Here is a 15,205-nt window from a genome sequence, read left to right as displayed (position 1 = left end):
CCCCGGGGTCCCGCAAAATGATTCATATAAGAGAGCAACTTGGACTTGGTCCGCCCGTCTGTTTGCGCATGCCAACCAGCTCATTCATGACAATTCCACTGCTGACGGTTACCGGTTCCTCACTTTTTGAACCGGTAACCAACTCTGAAAACAAGGTTCTGGTTTACCAGTTGTTTAACAACCCTACTCAGCCTCCCGATTGTGAGTTGAAATCCTGGTCACTGCTTGGTAAGTGGATGCTCTTCATAAGCGTAATCGTGACTCAAAACAGGTGGAAAAAAACGAATGCATGATTGCTTTCCAACCTGAGTTTGAAAGCATGAATGGAGATGGACCTGGAGGAGAGGCATGTAGAGCAAGGTTATGAAATGAGATTCAATGATGTTGGAGCTTATGATTAGATTATATGTTAATAACAGCTGATGGGGTGGGAATATCACAACATGACCTATTGATGAGGTATTGGTAATAATGAGATAAGGAGATGCACTGATGAGATTGAGTTTGAGAATAAATGTTTTGATCATCAGATATAATATAGAACGGACATAACACAACCCCTGGCCATGAGATGAGACGATGAATGAGATAGGGTAATGTGTCAGTGTGATGTGATCTGAAATAAAGACGCTCTTCGAAAGTAATTTTTCGGTAAGAAACCATGTATTTGAAGTCGTTTCATCACAGTAAAAAAAAAATATAAAAAAATTGCTAAGTCATAATACACACTCGTGATTATTTTCAACATAAATACAGTTCATATGCAAAACAATCAAAGGGATAAAAAATATATCCTGAAAAGTAGAGCTCTGATTCAGGCTTTCCTGAATAAAAAGGGCATCATGGTTTAACATTTGTTTAAAGTTAACATTACAAATGTTCCAAATACACGTTTTACCAACACTGTTACATGTTTGCATTGCATGGCAATTAAAACATATACAAGGACTGCATTCATATTTACAAAGAGGAACTAAGCAGCTCTATTGTTCAGTAATACTCCGGTTTACTTCGAGGACAAATATCAAAACGACATAAATCAAAGTAATGTACAGGGTAGGTGGTGGAGGCGAAGGCCGAGGCGACGGACACAAGAAAGGACAGATGCTAACAGCAACGTGTGGGTTGAGGCGATGCAAATCAGGTTGTGGTATTAAGGTAAAAAGGGGAAAACGTAAACCGGGGTATTATTCTTTGGTTCTTTCGGTAAAGTCACGTAGGAGAACTGATAACGTAGCAGGTCTCCTGCTGTGTTTGTTTCACCTGATGACGGACGCTTGTGTTGCAGTCGAAACGTCGTGATCTATTAATTTTCTACCTACGTGACTTTACCGAAATAACCAAAGAGTATGGATTCCTGCAAATCAAGATCGGGGTATTATTGTACATAAACGCAAATATATTACAGTCCTATTAGGCTGAGGACATTGTCAAATTCATCTAAATACACTGATGATTAAACTACGGTACACCTTCTGGAGACAGAGCCTCAGGATAGTAATTCCAAAACCTCGTGTCGTGGAATCAACGTTAAGTTAGTCTTGACTGCTTCTTGCAGTCGAGTCTCAGGACACGAATCATAACACAGTGACCCACGCACCACAGGCAGCATCACGGGAGGTGGAGGCTAGGGTGCTATCAACCTCCCCCCACCAACGTGGCAGAACAGGGTGGGGGGGCATGATTGTTGTGGATAGTCCCAATTGAGTAGTTTTTGAATTGTTGGCAAATTTGTATCCTTATGTTGGCACACAAGCGTCTCGTCTTCATGTTGCCGCTCCTAACTTTTGGAATAAGCTCACTTTGTGGTTTCAGCTTAAACCCCTCTTTTCCCTAACTTTTAAAAATTCTTTCCTTGATTTAAGATTTCCCTTTTCTTGAAAATTTGGTGAGCGAACCCCGTACGTGTTGGTGTTATTTTTAGGTGTTGGCCGTGTTTCTTGAGTGGTGCATGGCTTGAATGTTGTTTTCCTCGAATGTGTTTGCTACTCACTGTCTGCATTGTTATGCTTTATACGCTGCTGGAACTTAATTTTTCACCAAGCTACTCTGCGGGACATTATTGTAAACTACTGTAGTTTGTTTCTTACCCGCGTAAACAAATACAAATCAATCAATTCACTTGCAAATTACATCAGAGGTTCTTTAACATCCACTGTGAAGTAGACGGAGCATGCTTTTGGTGAATAGACCTGCAGTATTAATCAGGGTGGGCACTGGATTAGAACTGTGAACATCTGCAACAACAAGCGAACGCGCTACTACTAGCCCATGTCACCGCCCCAAATCGCCCTTAATAAAGCGTACAACCCAATTGGCATGTTTTAACTGTCTGTGTATGTATTATGAAACAACTTTGTATATTATCAAAATCAAAAAGGTCGAACTCAAGTTGCCAGGTTCATATCACAGTAAACTAACCACTGTGCAACATATCGAATGTAAAATTATTGATTGTTACAAAATAATCGATTCACTGTATCATGATCAGCACTACAGTCACACACTTAGCTAATGCATTTCAGTGGACAGTGTGTAATACAGTGTTATAAAATAACACTGTATTACAGTGTTATAAAATAACACTGTAATACACACTCACTGATTTTGGGAAACAATTGATTAGAAATAAATTATGTTTTAATCATATAATACGACACATATCTAATTGCGAAAAACCTTAAATGGTCTTTGACCATGACATACAATCGCCATCCAAAACTTTTTTTGTGAGGGTAGGGACAGGCAATTCCGTTAGAGCAACGGAGCTACATCTTCTGAGGACTCATAAACGTTTCGTGTAGACTTCGTCATCTCCTTGCTGAGTTTGTAGAGTTGAAGGCTGCACATTACCACTGCAACAGCCTGCAGGAACAACATCATAGACATCAATACTGGATAATGGACATTGTGTTAAGCATAGAACGCAGGGTTATGATCATTTAAGGGGATGTTTTAAAGTTACCAAATGGCTGGTTTGGCAACCATAGTCACGGTTTCAAATAGGCTGCTGCAACATCCTTAAGAATTTCTGAAAATAAGGATGTTTTCCAAGGTTGCTTGACTCATACTACAAAGGACAACCTGTGTAGTCGGTGGGGTTGGCAGAAAAGTGGGCAGTGCCTGTGACCAGTAGGTGGCTCAATCTCAGAAAGAGTGAGGCCACTGACTGTGTGGGCGGGGCTAGCGGTGCAGTGGGCGTGGTTATTGAAAAGTGGATGGGGCTTACATCGGGAGGAGCTGCCATGTTCACCATGTCCCTGGTGAACCTCCAAAAAGTAAAAGCTTTCAGTGTTGGTGATGTGGGTGTGAGATGTTTGTGAGGTGAGAGAGAGGTTTGTGACATGGATGGAGTATTTGTCATGACAACGATAATGCCGTGTATTTATTTAGAAAAGCCTCATTGACTCTGAATACTATTTTTCAAGACGGTCCTGTATTGGATTGTTTGGCCAATTCCACTTATGAGTGTTTGGCAAGTGGGAAGACACCAGAATGACCGGAGAAAACCCCACCACACAAACAATGGAATAAACCTCAAAGTTCCAAACAGAAGGATTTAAGAACTCATCTACCCTGCTTCCATCTCCTGGCCACCTCGCAGGGCAGCAGATTTTAGAGTTTCACAACTTCCTACATGATCCACCAACCCTTTCTTCCAAAGCACTGGACCACAGACCTGTACCATCACGCCTGCCCCATGATGTTTGTGTTCAGCCGTGGCCCAGTTATCGAGTGTGCAGGCAGTGGAATTGCACAGAGATGCCCACGGGTCGGATGGCCATTGGTGCTGGGTTAGAAAGACAGGGGTTCGCGTTTCTTTCCTTGCACCAGGGCCCATGCCAGCCATGCCACACCCCGGGGAGGCAAATGTGCGTCATTGTATCTGTGCCTACCAGCATGAGTGTAGAGATTATGGCGACTTGGATGAAGACTCTTTTGTGGTCCTGCAGGATGTCAATGTATTTGTCCAGGCAGCCCTAGTAGAGTTGAAACAAGATACATGCCAGGAGGGGATGGATGAGGGGGGGAAAAGATTAGGAATTGAAATGAGACTTCACCCTAAACTTGTACATGTCTATTGACCATACTTGACCACGCTGATTAGTACAGGTTGGTGAAGACAGAGCATAGACGTGGGGGCATAGAAGTACAGTGCAATCATTGATTTTGCTGCACTGCCCTAATCTTTCCAATATGTAGCCCTCCTGCAGCCAACAAAACCAAGTTTCATGCAAGGTGGTCACCTATCCATGAACTCAATCCAGCTTAACGTCTGAGCTCTGACAAGGTCGGGCACATTCCGGGTAATTTGGGCAATATGCATGAACAGTAGCGATGGTGGTGGACACCAGCTATTATTACCCCACACACCTGAGAACGTTGTTGCCCCCGTTCAGACAGGCATGGCATACAAAGGCATGGTATGGTGACCATCTGCCTTTGTCTCCCTAGTTGTGATGTTTACACATCACATTAGGATGCCACTCGAGGTCACTTTTCCTGGCTGTATCCAGTTGCCTATTAAACTGAAGCACTGGAAGTTTAAAGACAATCCTCAATATTTACAAGTTGCTCAACAGAAGTTGCTCAACCGAAAGACCCAAAGAATATGAATTTGCTCAATGGAGTTGAAAAGCGCATTAGTCAATACTGCAAAGAAGACGAGGGGATTCTAAGCAACCTGTAAATGCGAACAAATTAAAATGACATTTTCAGAACTTGACATCAACACCAAAACATTGAGAGGTTTGAACCAATAAACTGAAACGTCGCTCTTTCATATGCATATTGGATGACACTCTAAAACACCACATACATATTTCAGACTCAACCAACAGGCGTTATTGGAATATGTAAATATAGATATCAATTGTATCGGTGATACTAGTGTAGTGTAATAGCGCCGTCTGGTGGACAGCAGTGGCAACTGTGGTGGACAGATAGTATACACGCAGGTGAGGGAGTGCACAGTGGGTTGGCAGAGGGGAGGAACTAGGGTAAGGGTCACTGAGGAACCCATCTGGAGGCCCCTGAAACCTGCTAGCGGGTTCGAGGAGGGAGGCGCGGTCAGGGCGGAGCCAGGCCGCGCTGGGAGCATAAAAGGAGCCGAGAGCGGGGAGCTCGAGGCTGCCGGTTCTGGGAGTGGACTCGTCTCGTCGTTGCTGTAGTCTCGTTGCCGTCGTCACTAAACGTCTCCGCTAGATGTTGCGCTATGAAGGATAATAGTTGGCTGTCTCAGTCAGCGTCGTCAGTGTTAGACGGCTAGTGTTGTGTGCAGGCTAAGCTGAGCTACTGTGGAGAGTGTGCAGACCATGACAGTTGTTAATAAAGAAAGTGCCTCCTATAAACTCTGTCTCTGAATCGTTGACACTACACTCGTATCAATGCATCGGCATCAAAACTGAAGGCAGTAGTATGACATGCCTCTCGATGCACAGGTGCTGCCTCCAAGGCATCTATTGCCAATAACAATGATCCCACATGTGTCTCCACCCTAACATGAGGTTGACACACATTAAGGTAAACCTATGACGCAGGAACATACTTTATCATCATCAAGGCAATTATATTCGACATCAAAGTATTTTTTTAATGTTTATGTTAATAAAATAGAGCACTATTAAACATGCAAAAAAGATACCCATATTTCTAACAATAACACGAAAATGATATCTTACAATCACCCATTGACATGATCCAAATTAACCTAATCCTGGCACTAACCCGAATCCGACCATGACCGCTGCCCGTCTCACCTGTGGATATGGCTGACAGGTTAAGCTGAGATGTGGCCCACAGCAGACCTTGGGGATGGTGTCGAAATCTGAGGCATTGCTGAACCCACAGCACTGAAACTGCAGAGAGGAGAAAACACAATCACAATGGTTAACTCTTTATATCGTTCCAGGACTAGTGAGGTCAGTGCCTTTTAGGGCTGACATGAATTAGGGATGGTAATTGGGGTTGAATGATCACCAAATCGGAGGCAATTGTCTCATGTATTACCATGTGCATAATAGGTGTGTGGATATGCAGGAACGGTTGTGTCTGTTTGCTTGGGTGTATTTTGTGCATGTGTCTATGTTCGTGAGTGTCTGTATATGGACACGTGTCTGGATTGACAGGTGCGTGCTTCACCTCTGACATTGCATGGTTCCATGCTGATGCGAGCACGAGGTTGGATTCAAACTCGTGCCGAAGAAGCTGTGAGCCCCGCGCCCGAATCCAGGCAACCAGCTACACACACGAATCACAGGAACGCCTGTTAGCCTGGCAGATGACTTGGGCAAGTGCTGTTTGTGACCACCTATTATAATATATTTAAATCGCAGAATACTTACATGCTTACGCATTAAACTCACTCTACATGTATCAGCTCTCACCATCCAGCACTAACCACTACTGTGTGTTTAACAATTTCAACATAATCGGGTTAAAACATCACCCAAAAAATATAAATTTCTCACCCCTCCACCCCGCCATACCGAAGTTGCTAAACCCGGTTTGATGCCGGGTTCTCGATATACGCACTCTGTGCTCTAATTAGCCACCCACATGGCCATTAGCCAAATTCCCTTCTTGCTCTTACAAACCCCCCGTGACCACAAACACCCACGACATATTTCTGACACGAGATATCATCCATGGCTTCCTCTAAAAAAAAAAAAACCCCTCATTGTTGTCGTTTCAAAACCGGAAACAGAAGCCCAGGTGCGATATATTTTCGATATTTGAGCCCTCGAGACGTAACGCATTATTTCCACCTCCCGTGGAAAGTCACGAACACATTCATGCACAATGGGATAGTGCTGCTTGGTGGGACAGCGGTGGAAATTGTACATTTCTTTGGCAGTGCCAGTCTCTCCATTTTAAAAATCCAACCACTCCTGACCTCAAAGTGGTAATTATTTCATAAACCCTAGAGGAATGATGCGCAAAGTCCACCCTCACCATTGGGATTTGCAACCCACAGATTGTGAGTCGAGCACTCTTACTGGATTGACGGTACTTTAATTGTCTGAGTTTGGGTTTACGGCCTTGTCCCTACACTCATGGATGAAGGCCTCCCCATCTATGTTAGTCACTGTGGGCTTGTTTGACCAAACTCCACTACACTGGTCAGTGTGGGTTGGTAAAAGAAGGGGGGTGGGCAGGAATGGTTCAGTTATTATTCGCCACTGACGTTACCCTTGGCGAGAAATCAAACTTGGGTCTCCCATTTATTTGCTCAGATGCATTGGTCATTATCAAATGTAATTTTCCAAAAGCACTTTCACTTGACATCAAACACCTCATTATGTCATTATTTTGTTTCCAATCTGCCTTCAACTATTGCCCTATGTATGCCTACTATGTTGTGTTTTCAAGGTGTGTCCCTCCGTCACTAATTTGCTGTGTTCATTGTGATGTAATATCTGACAAAATAATACAGTGAGTGCCAGTTTGGCAGAGGCGCGCAATTATTAAGGCAAAAGGTTGAGCCTCGTAAAGTCATGACGTCAAGTTTGCCATATATTACACGTCACAGTAACTGTGGGCCTGTGTTTGTGTGGTTACACTTGTATTAAGTGCTTCCATAATCATTCTCTTGCAGTGTAAACTATATGGTATTTGTGTATATATATCCTTTGCGTCTGTCTGCGTGTTTGCTTATCTGGTGTTCATGTATATAAATAATCATGATCATGGCAGTGATTGTTGTTAGAATTGTTATTGTAATGAAATTACCTCGGGATCTGGGATGAAATATTGAGCAGCGACGATTGCAGACAGACTCAGGAACACAGCAAGCGCCATGAACTACACACACAATTACACAGGCATCACCAGGTCTCATCAGTGATATCACCGGCTCCCATTAGTAACACATGATTGATGCTTCGTCCATGACCGTTGTAAAGCAGACCCGCGGCATGCTAGGCCATACTGCATCATTCCGAGAATCAGAGCTAAATATTAGTCCATTTTGATTTGTTTTTCGGATCATATTTTTTTTCATGACATCTATTCAGAAGGACCTTGCTTTTGGATGTTTGGCTAATTCCCTTAAAAATATTTTAGTTGTGAATGAAAACAACATTTACCTTAAAAAGAACCCCACACGAAAAATAGATCACTCCAACTTCACGATACAGTTTTGACTCCCGTGAACCCACAATGCTGCTTGCCCTGATGAAAGGACCTCCCATGGTCTGTATCTTTGCAATACACCAACCCCCACCTCCAAGTTGCCAAATCACTTCTAAGTTGCTAAATCACTCCTGCACCCAGAAATGCTGATATTGACTATGATGACGAACATTACCGGAAACGTCTGCACGTGTTTTATTAATGTCCTCTCTCCGCATAGGTACACTCACCAGGAGAAGGAGGGGCCACAACTGATACCAGGCGGCCACCACGAGAAGCAGGGCGATGAGGCTGAGAAGCGCACCACCTCCGAGACAGGCGACCCGGGCCCCCAGTCCCAGAGACTCTGACGTCAGCCACCCTGAGCCCAACGATCCTGACACCGGTAACTTTGATATTGGAAACTCTGACTCCAGAGTTTCTGACCCCACCGAGGTTGACCCCAGAATGTCAGAACTATTACCACTGGTATCTAGGGATGGCCTCAGAATTGTGGACCCCATAGTCCCCGACATGAGGATCTTTGACCCCAGCAGAGTTTCCAGTACTGAGCCGTGCACGGGCAGACAGGCGCCCACGCCCACCAGCGCACACGCGCATACCTGCTCACACGCACACACACGTACACACACGAACACACACGCACGTTATTATCTGTTCAAATTACTGACCCTTGCAGCATCCTTAATAGGTGCTTGCAAGCAACACTTGCCTCAACAGATTATGTAATGTATATAGGGGATTTTTTTTAATGATACGTGTAGATTGGCTATGATGTTAGATGGGGAAGCCCCTTTTACCCCAAGGGCCTTTATCAGCCCCCTTACCCCCGCTCACGTTCTTTCAGTATGAGAGCTGTGTATACACTCGTGACTAATTCAGCGTCACGTGCACACTGACGCACGATGAGATAATAATCTGTGGAAATTTGACGTTTCTATAGCATAGCCAGTCTCTAATAAAAAAAACCACTGTTGACTTGGAATGAAATGGCATTAGTGCTTTCATAAACCCCAGAGGAATGATGCGCTAAGTCCGCTCTCACAATCGGGATTTGAAATAGCAACCTTCAGATAAAAGTGATTGGGAGTCCCCTTTTCAACTCGAGCTATCAATGCTTCGATATTTGCGTTGTCTTTATGCTGTTTGCCTTTTGGTGTCCTCTGGTCTAGCACTGGTGAGACAAGGTCAATTAGTTTAAAAGTTTAAAAGAAAACGCATTTATATATTGTAATCAGAGCATGTTTGTTTGCTGGTTTTACCACAAGCGTCGTGTGTGGTTAACGAAAACTTGATGCCTTGCAATGGGTGTCTATTTGGTGTTTTAACATTGGGGCGTCAGAGTGACGAGATGTTAATTCCCTCGCCTGGTTTGTAGGAGGTCGTCGGTTCGATCCCAACCCTCACGCCTGTATATTTGGAGTTTGCATGTTCTCCCTGTGGTCGTGTGGATTTATATCCGGGCCCTCCGGGTTTTTCCTCCACATTTAGAAACATGCGATTAGAGTATTTGGCTGCTATAAATTTCCACGTGATCAGCCCTTCGTTGAGCTATCATTGTGGCCAGGTCTCTTCTGAAAAAATAGCTATATAGCTCAGCGAGCCTTACCTGGAAAAAAAAAATTGTTTTAGCTTAGTTTATAGTATTCTTTCCGTAAAGGGTAAAGCCTATTCTTTTGTTTCATTATTTTGAAACTGCCAAAAAAATTAATCATCGATGTAACTATTGTTGTACTCTATGCTCCTACGCAGTGATCAGCGTGGTAAAGTATGGTCAAATAGTCCCTCCCTGCGCGGGTGGGGACCCTCATTCAACAGCGGATGATTAATTTGACTGGAAACTATGATTGTCAATTACGCAATACATCTATTCACAGACCACACATTGATTCACATACAAAATGAAACGTCAAACATAGGCATATATTCATAATAGAGGTTTTTTTTTGGGTTAGATCGCGTAAATATATAAATGTGTCGTTAAAACCCGCCACCACCCGACACAGCCAACTAGTAAGGGTTGTCACGTAAACAGAACATGTCAATTCGTCACTAGTACAGCACACCGGCGTGTTGGAGAGCCAAGCCACAACATTTACAATATGAGTACGACGTTTCGCCAGTAATTACAACTAGTTTCTAACCTAAAAAATACCTCTATTATGGATGATATTGGTCGCGAAAGCCCACGTGTTAAATATGGCTGTAGAGATGTACACATACAGTACTATATAGTACACACAATCACATTCACACGCCACATGCACGCATCGAGACAAGTCTTCATTCAATACTCGCACGTCGTCGTTACAGCGAATTGTTCTTTAAAATGGTTATTCGGACGAGACGTCGACATTCCTCAGCCAAGTTAGAATCCACAAAGATTCGACCAAATGAATTAACATTCGAAATACAATGTACGGTCTAAGCACATTTTAAACGACATGCCTGTATTTTATCTGGAGATATACTGAATGGCTGAGCAATGCTCGAGAGCGAGTGCTTATTATGACCTATTATTATCACATTTTCACGAATAAACCATTTTAAACGATCCACCAACAGCGCCGGAAACTCTCGAGCAGGCAACATTATTTTACCAATCTGATTCCATCGCCTGGTTAATTATACAATGATGGAGATCTATATCAAACGAATTAGTTGTGGACATTCCTTATTTAAATTGAATGAAATGACCCAGTTCATAAAAAAACTGCTGCTCTTTCCTTCCCAACAAACTCCCACTTATTTTAACGGCTCTGAAGAATGTTTTTTTTCAAATCCGCCACCTAATGTTATGATCAGAGCGTGTTATGATCAGAGCGTGTTCTAACCGGCAAAGCCATCCGGGCGCATTTTTAGATAATTAGTGTTAATTGAGCAGGCACAGTTAAAGTGTCCAATTATGGCGAGGAGCGGTGTGTAGTGGGGTCGCTTACCGCTAAACCCAGGCCGAGCAGCAGCGTGGCTATCGTGAGCTTGGACACCTCCATCGCTTCTTGTCTCTTCTCGAGTCTGAAGTGAGTGAGCGAGGATCGGCGATTAATATAGGGGAGGGTCGTGGGTGCCTAAACAGCTCCCTCCCTCACCTCCACCTTGTGACGACACCCTTTTCCCCTCCCTCCGACCCTCCTCCCCCTCCGATGCGCACGACTGGCTACGTACGAAATAAGTTCAACATACATACATACTACACCCTCTCCCTCCGCTTTCCCTCTCTACCCCACCGCCTTTGTAACCCCGAGGTGATAAGTCCCTCTATTGCTTTGGTTTTAACTCAAAATTTGAATTCTAATAAGTGCAATTTATTGGACTCAACGTATTTCAAAGTGGATAAGACGGATAAAACTGTATCATAATCATCAACGATGATCAATGTGTTGCTGGATGAAAGTCCCCTCAATGCGTCTGACTTCTGCTTCTCAGCGATTTTGATCTTTGACAAACCAATTGTGTGCACTGCAAGGAATAGCGCAGGGGAAATAACATGTCAATTGTACTGTATGAGTCATGAACATCAACTAAGGGTCAAATGGTAGTTTACGGGGAATAAATATATATTTTTAAAAAACCCCTACAATCTTTGATACTTTGAAGCGATAATAAACATTTTATTCGGAGACTAAAACAAAAAAGAGGTCCACTTGGTGAGTCACAGAAATTTGACCAGGCGAGTCACAAGATAGCGTGTGTAGGAGTCTGCGTGGGTGGATGTCTGTGTCTGCGTGTCTAGGGGAGGTTGTGGCTCTGTGGTTTGGTTTGCGTGCGCGTGTCTCTGCAAGGACGCCACTGGGCAGAGGGAGGCAGTCGCCCTTCAACAACAACAACGGAGGGCAGATGAGCGACGCTCACAACAACGAGCGTTGCGCCGGGCGGATAAAACGCAGCAGGTTGGCACAGTAGAGGGCACAGCTGGTGCATCCGCCAGTCATCTCAGTCAGTCAACCTGTCCCGTGATCTGTTGGCGAGCCTTCAACACTTCACGTGGCGTCAAAACGCCGTGGTGACGTCACCGCCACTTAGTGGCGAACGGCGAAGCGTTGATTGTTGTTGCTTGCGAATGTGTTTGTGTAGGACTCGGCATTGTAGTGGTTAGCGCACTCTGCTGCGATCCCAGCGTCATGAGTTCGACCACCTGTGAACCGGTCCTGCCCCCCCACCCCTGCTCTGACTCGGCCTCAATTGAGTACCTGATGCAGTGTGTAAACATCCGCATTGGGGATGTAAAGGCGCACTAGCGTGTAGTGCTGGCCAATCGCGCTTTCCGCTACAGCCTGAGAAGACTATACGGGTGGATCTTTGGCTTCATGCAATAATTATAATTAATTACCCAAGTGTGCGTGACTGTAATGCCAGCTGAGGGTGTGTTCTGAACTGTCAAGAATGCTGCCAATGCGTTCCCATTAACATATTTATCAATATAACAGCACGCCACTCATTGCAGAGCGTTTGGTAAACATTACAGGTGCAACGATTACGCGATCCAGAGTCGTGATTACAAAGTAAACTTGAGTAAATATGACCAACTCACAGGCAGCAGTGGTACAGAAATGGAAATTTTATGGAAATTTACTCACATGTAATTTGATGGCGACCTGGAATTGATGTTTTTGCATAATGCAAAAATATATTTTTACACGTTTTGTGTGATGTGTGTGGATTTGTTGGCACAGGTTAAACATCTCGGTCAGTTAACCCATAACACCTGGGTTTTATTCCATGACCTGACTTCAAAATGCACCTAGCCTGGTACAAGTGTGGTGGTGACGTCACCACCTTAGTGGAGATTGGGGATGGTTGTTGTTATATTCTTGGTTCTTTCGGAAAAGTCACGTAGAAGGGAAACAATAAAATAAAAAACAATTTAAATTTTTCTTATTTTATTGTTTCCATTCTACGTGACTTTACCGAAAGAACCAAGAATATGAATCCCTGCAGTCACGAAAGCTTTAAATAAAAAAATATGGTTGTTGTTGTTGTTGAGGAAAGCAATGTCGCAGTGGTTCCTGACCTAGGGTGAACGTCATTGGCACATGGTATTTGAATCTGTCCTGGGGGCATTTAATGAGTACCGAGTGCAGTGTAAATATCACCACTTGAGAGACAGTCGGCTGGGTGTGGCGCAATACTCCCCGTAATATTGTTTACAGTATATGAATGTAGAGTACAGCATATATGAATGTACGTCTGAATATGAACATATACCTATGACCAAATGACTCTGAATGTTCTCGCCATGTATTGAATGTTAAGCATTTTGAGCCTGGTTAGAACTTGCATTATTGTTTTTCTGGTATTATAGTGTGTTGTAGGCGTGGGTTGTAATGCACGATAATCCCGATGTGGATCATAGAGAGCATTGGATTCTTGAATCCATGTGTGTGGCGCGTTGATTGTTAATATTTCATACACGTGGTGGATTTGCTCCACGTGCTCTGGTTTGCTCGCGCATGAAGCCAAACAACTTATTAATAGGAATGGTCAACATGGCAATGCAGGACCCTCCTGGAATAAAGTCTGCAAGCTAAGTGAGTATTTCTTCTGTAAATATAGGGAATTGATAAATCTGTGTATTTGCATGCCAGTACATGTCGGATGGATGTGAATATATGTGTGCACGTGTTTGTCGATTAGCACAAATTTAGTGTTTAGGACGGACTGAAACATGACATTTAAACGGTATATCCTAGTTGTCATCAGCCGTGATCTATCTACTGCTGGGTGAAGGCCTCGCCAAGCCGTCTACATCATTCGCAGTCGTGCGATGCAGCAATTCGTACAGCTGCTGCACGCGAGCTGACGTCATGGCTCCATCTCTTCGGTGTGCGCACTCTTGGGCGTGTGCCCACGTACGGCTGCCACTGCGTCATTCGTCTCAGATAACAGCCTTGAGGGAGAAATATGGCCCTGTAATACACAATAAACATGTATACAAAAAGAATGAGCGGAGCCATTGTATGGAGATCTATATGTACATGGACATAGAACATCGCTTTTTACGCAGGCAAACCCGTGCATGGGTAGCGCACTTTTATTTAGAATGGAGATTATTCCATTAATTTATGCCTTAAATCGCTAATGTGCGTGGCCGTGTATTGTGGGATCAAATCGAGACCACAATTCACAATAACTCATTCAATCGCGAGGGAGGAGCGAATAATTCCAGCCCATGTGCGCAAATGAAGACAAAGATCCATAAAAAAATTACTTCGCAGACGATAGGTCTCCTTCACATATCCATCAAGCCATATCAACAGAAAAAAGTGTTTCACAACCCATCGGCCCAGTGTTCTTCGCTAATTTTGAGAGGGGGGCCACTTTCGCCAACAAGACATCAATTTGAGGGCCGCCACATCGCTTGCAAGGGGTGTTTTCACATTTGTGTATTGTCGGCGGGCGAACGTGAGGGGCCGCACTAAAGGCCACGAGGGACTGCCAGTGGCCCGCAGGCCTTGCAATGAAGAGCACTGCATCAGCCGTACGGCCTTTTGGGAGTGCGTCATTTCAGCAGCATTGTTTCGAGTCAAGCAAACTCGAGACCTGTTTCGACACGCGGTATCTCATCAGCAGTCAGACTTGCTTAAATCAAATCAGTGCTGGTGACCTGTCGGTCTTATAGGCAAGGACTATATAAGCTTTTGGGGACCCTACTGTTAGGGAACACCTATCGAGTCAGCAGGGTTGATGCTTATAGATGGCACCAGTTATTCATTTTAAGGATGAGTCCAGTCTCAAACGTTGTGGTGATCGGGAATCGAACTCAGGTCACCGGGTTCGTAACGCTGAGCGCTAACACATGTGCATAATCACACGCTCTCTCACCTGGGTGGGATTAAGTCTCACACGCGATCGTCACAAACACAATGCACACTGACACACGCGTGTGTGTGTCTTCATGCCCATAACAAGCTCGCTGCTATACATAGGACTAGGGTGACGTGAGTCAGGCGTGTAATCATAAGTACAAATGAAAACACTTTTCATTTCTCTGCAACACCAAAAAAAATCACACAATCGTGCCGGCTATAGAGTTACAAAAATAGTAATACAGTAGTGCACATTCAAGTGTCAC

General features: G+C 44.1%; 1 protein-coding gene across 1 annotated transcript; it reads right to left on the bottom strand.

The window, feature by feature from the left end:
- Positions 1 to 643: 643 nt before the first annotated feature.
- On the bottom strand, positions 644 to 11,256 carry LOC116954441 (uncharacterized). The gene is made up of 7 exons (XM_032974951.2): positions 11,073 to 11,256; positions 8,364 to 8,735; positions 7,732 to 7,803; positions 6,142 to 6,240; positions 5,760 to 5,858; positions 3,897 to 3,980; positions 644 to 2,865 (listed from the first exon to the last, which is right to left on the bottom strand). Exons 1-7 carry the CDS (start codon positions 11,124 to 11,126, stop codon positions 2,755 to 2,757), a joined length of 891 nt encoding a protein of 296 aa, XP_032830842.2. The 5' UTR covers positions 11,127 to 11,256; the 3' UTR covers positions 644 to 2,754.
- Between the last annotated feature and the right edge of the window lie 3,949 nt (positions 11,257 to 15,205).

Source organism: Petromyzon marinus, chromosome 3 (genome assembly GCF_048934315.1).
Source record: "Petromyzon marinus isolate PM22_M1 ecotype Great Lakes invasive population chromosome 3, UKy_Petmar_22M1.pri1.0, whole genome shotgun sequence".
In the NCBI taxonomy this organism is placed as follows: domain Eukaryota; kingdom Metazoa; phylum Chordata; class Hyperoartia; order Petromyzontiformes; family Petromyzontidae; genus Petromyzon; species Petromyzon marinus.
Note: the sequence above shows the minus strand (reverse complement) of the source record. Positions and strands in the feature narration are given on the sequence as shown.

Bases quoted from the DNA above. Each gene is read 5' to 3' on its own strand.
- LOC116954441 (XM_032974951.2), bottom strand. From the start codon at position 11,126: ATGGAGGTGTCCAAGCTCACGATAGCCACGCTGCTGCTCGGCCTGGGT. The intron at 8,736-11,072 runs GTAAGCGACCCC...GCGTGTGAGCAG, and splicing joins TGCTCGGCCTGGGTTTAGCG to GTATGCGCGTGTGCGCTGGT. The intron at 5,859-6,141 runs GTGAAGCACGCA...TCCTCTCTGCAG, and splicing joins GGAACCATGCAATGTCAGAG to TTTCAGTGCTGTGGGTTCAG.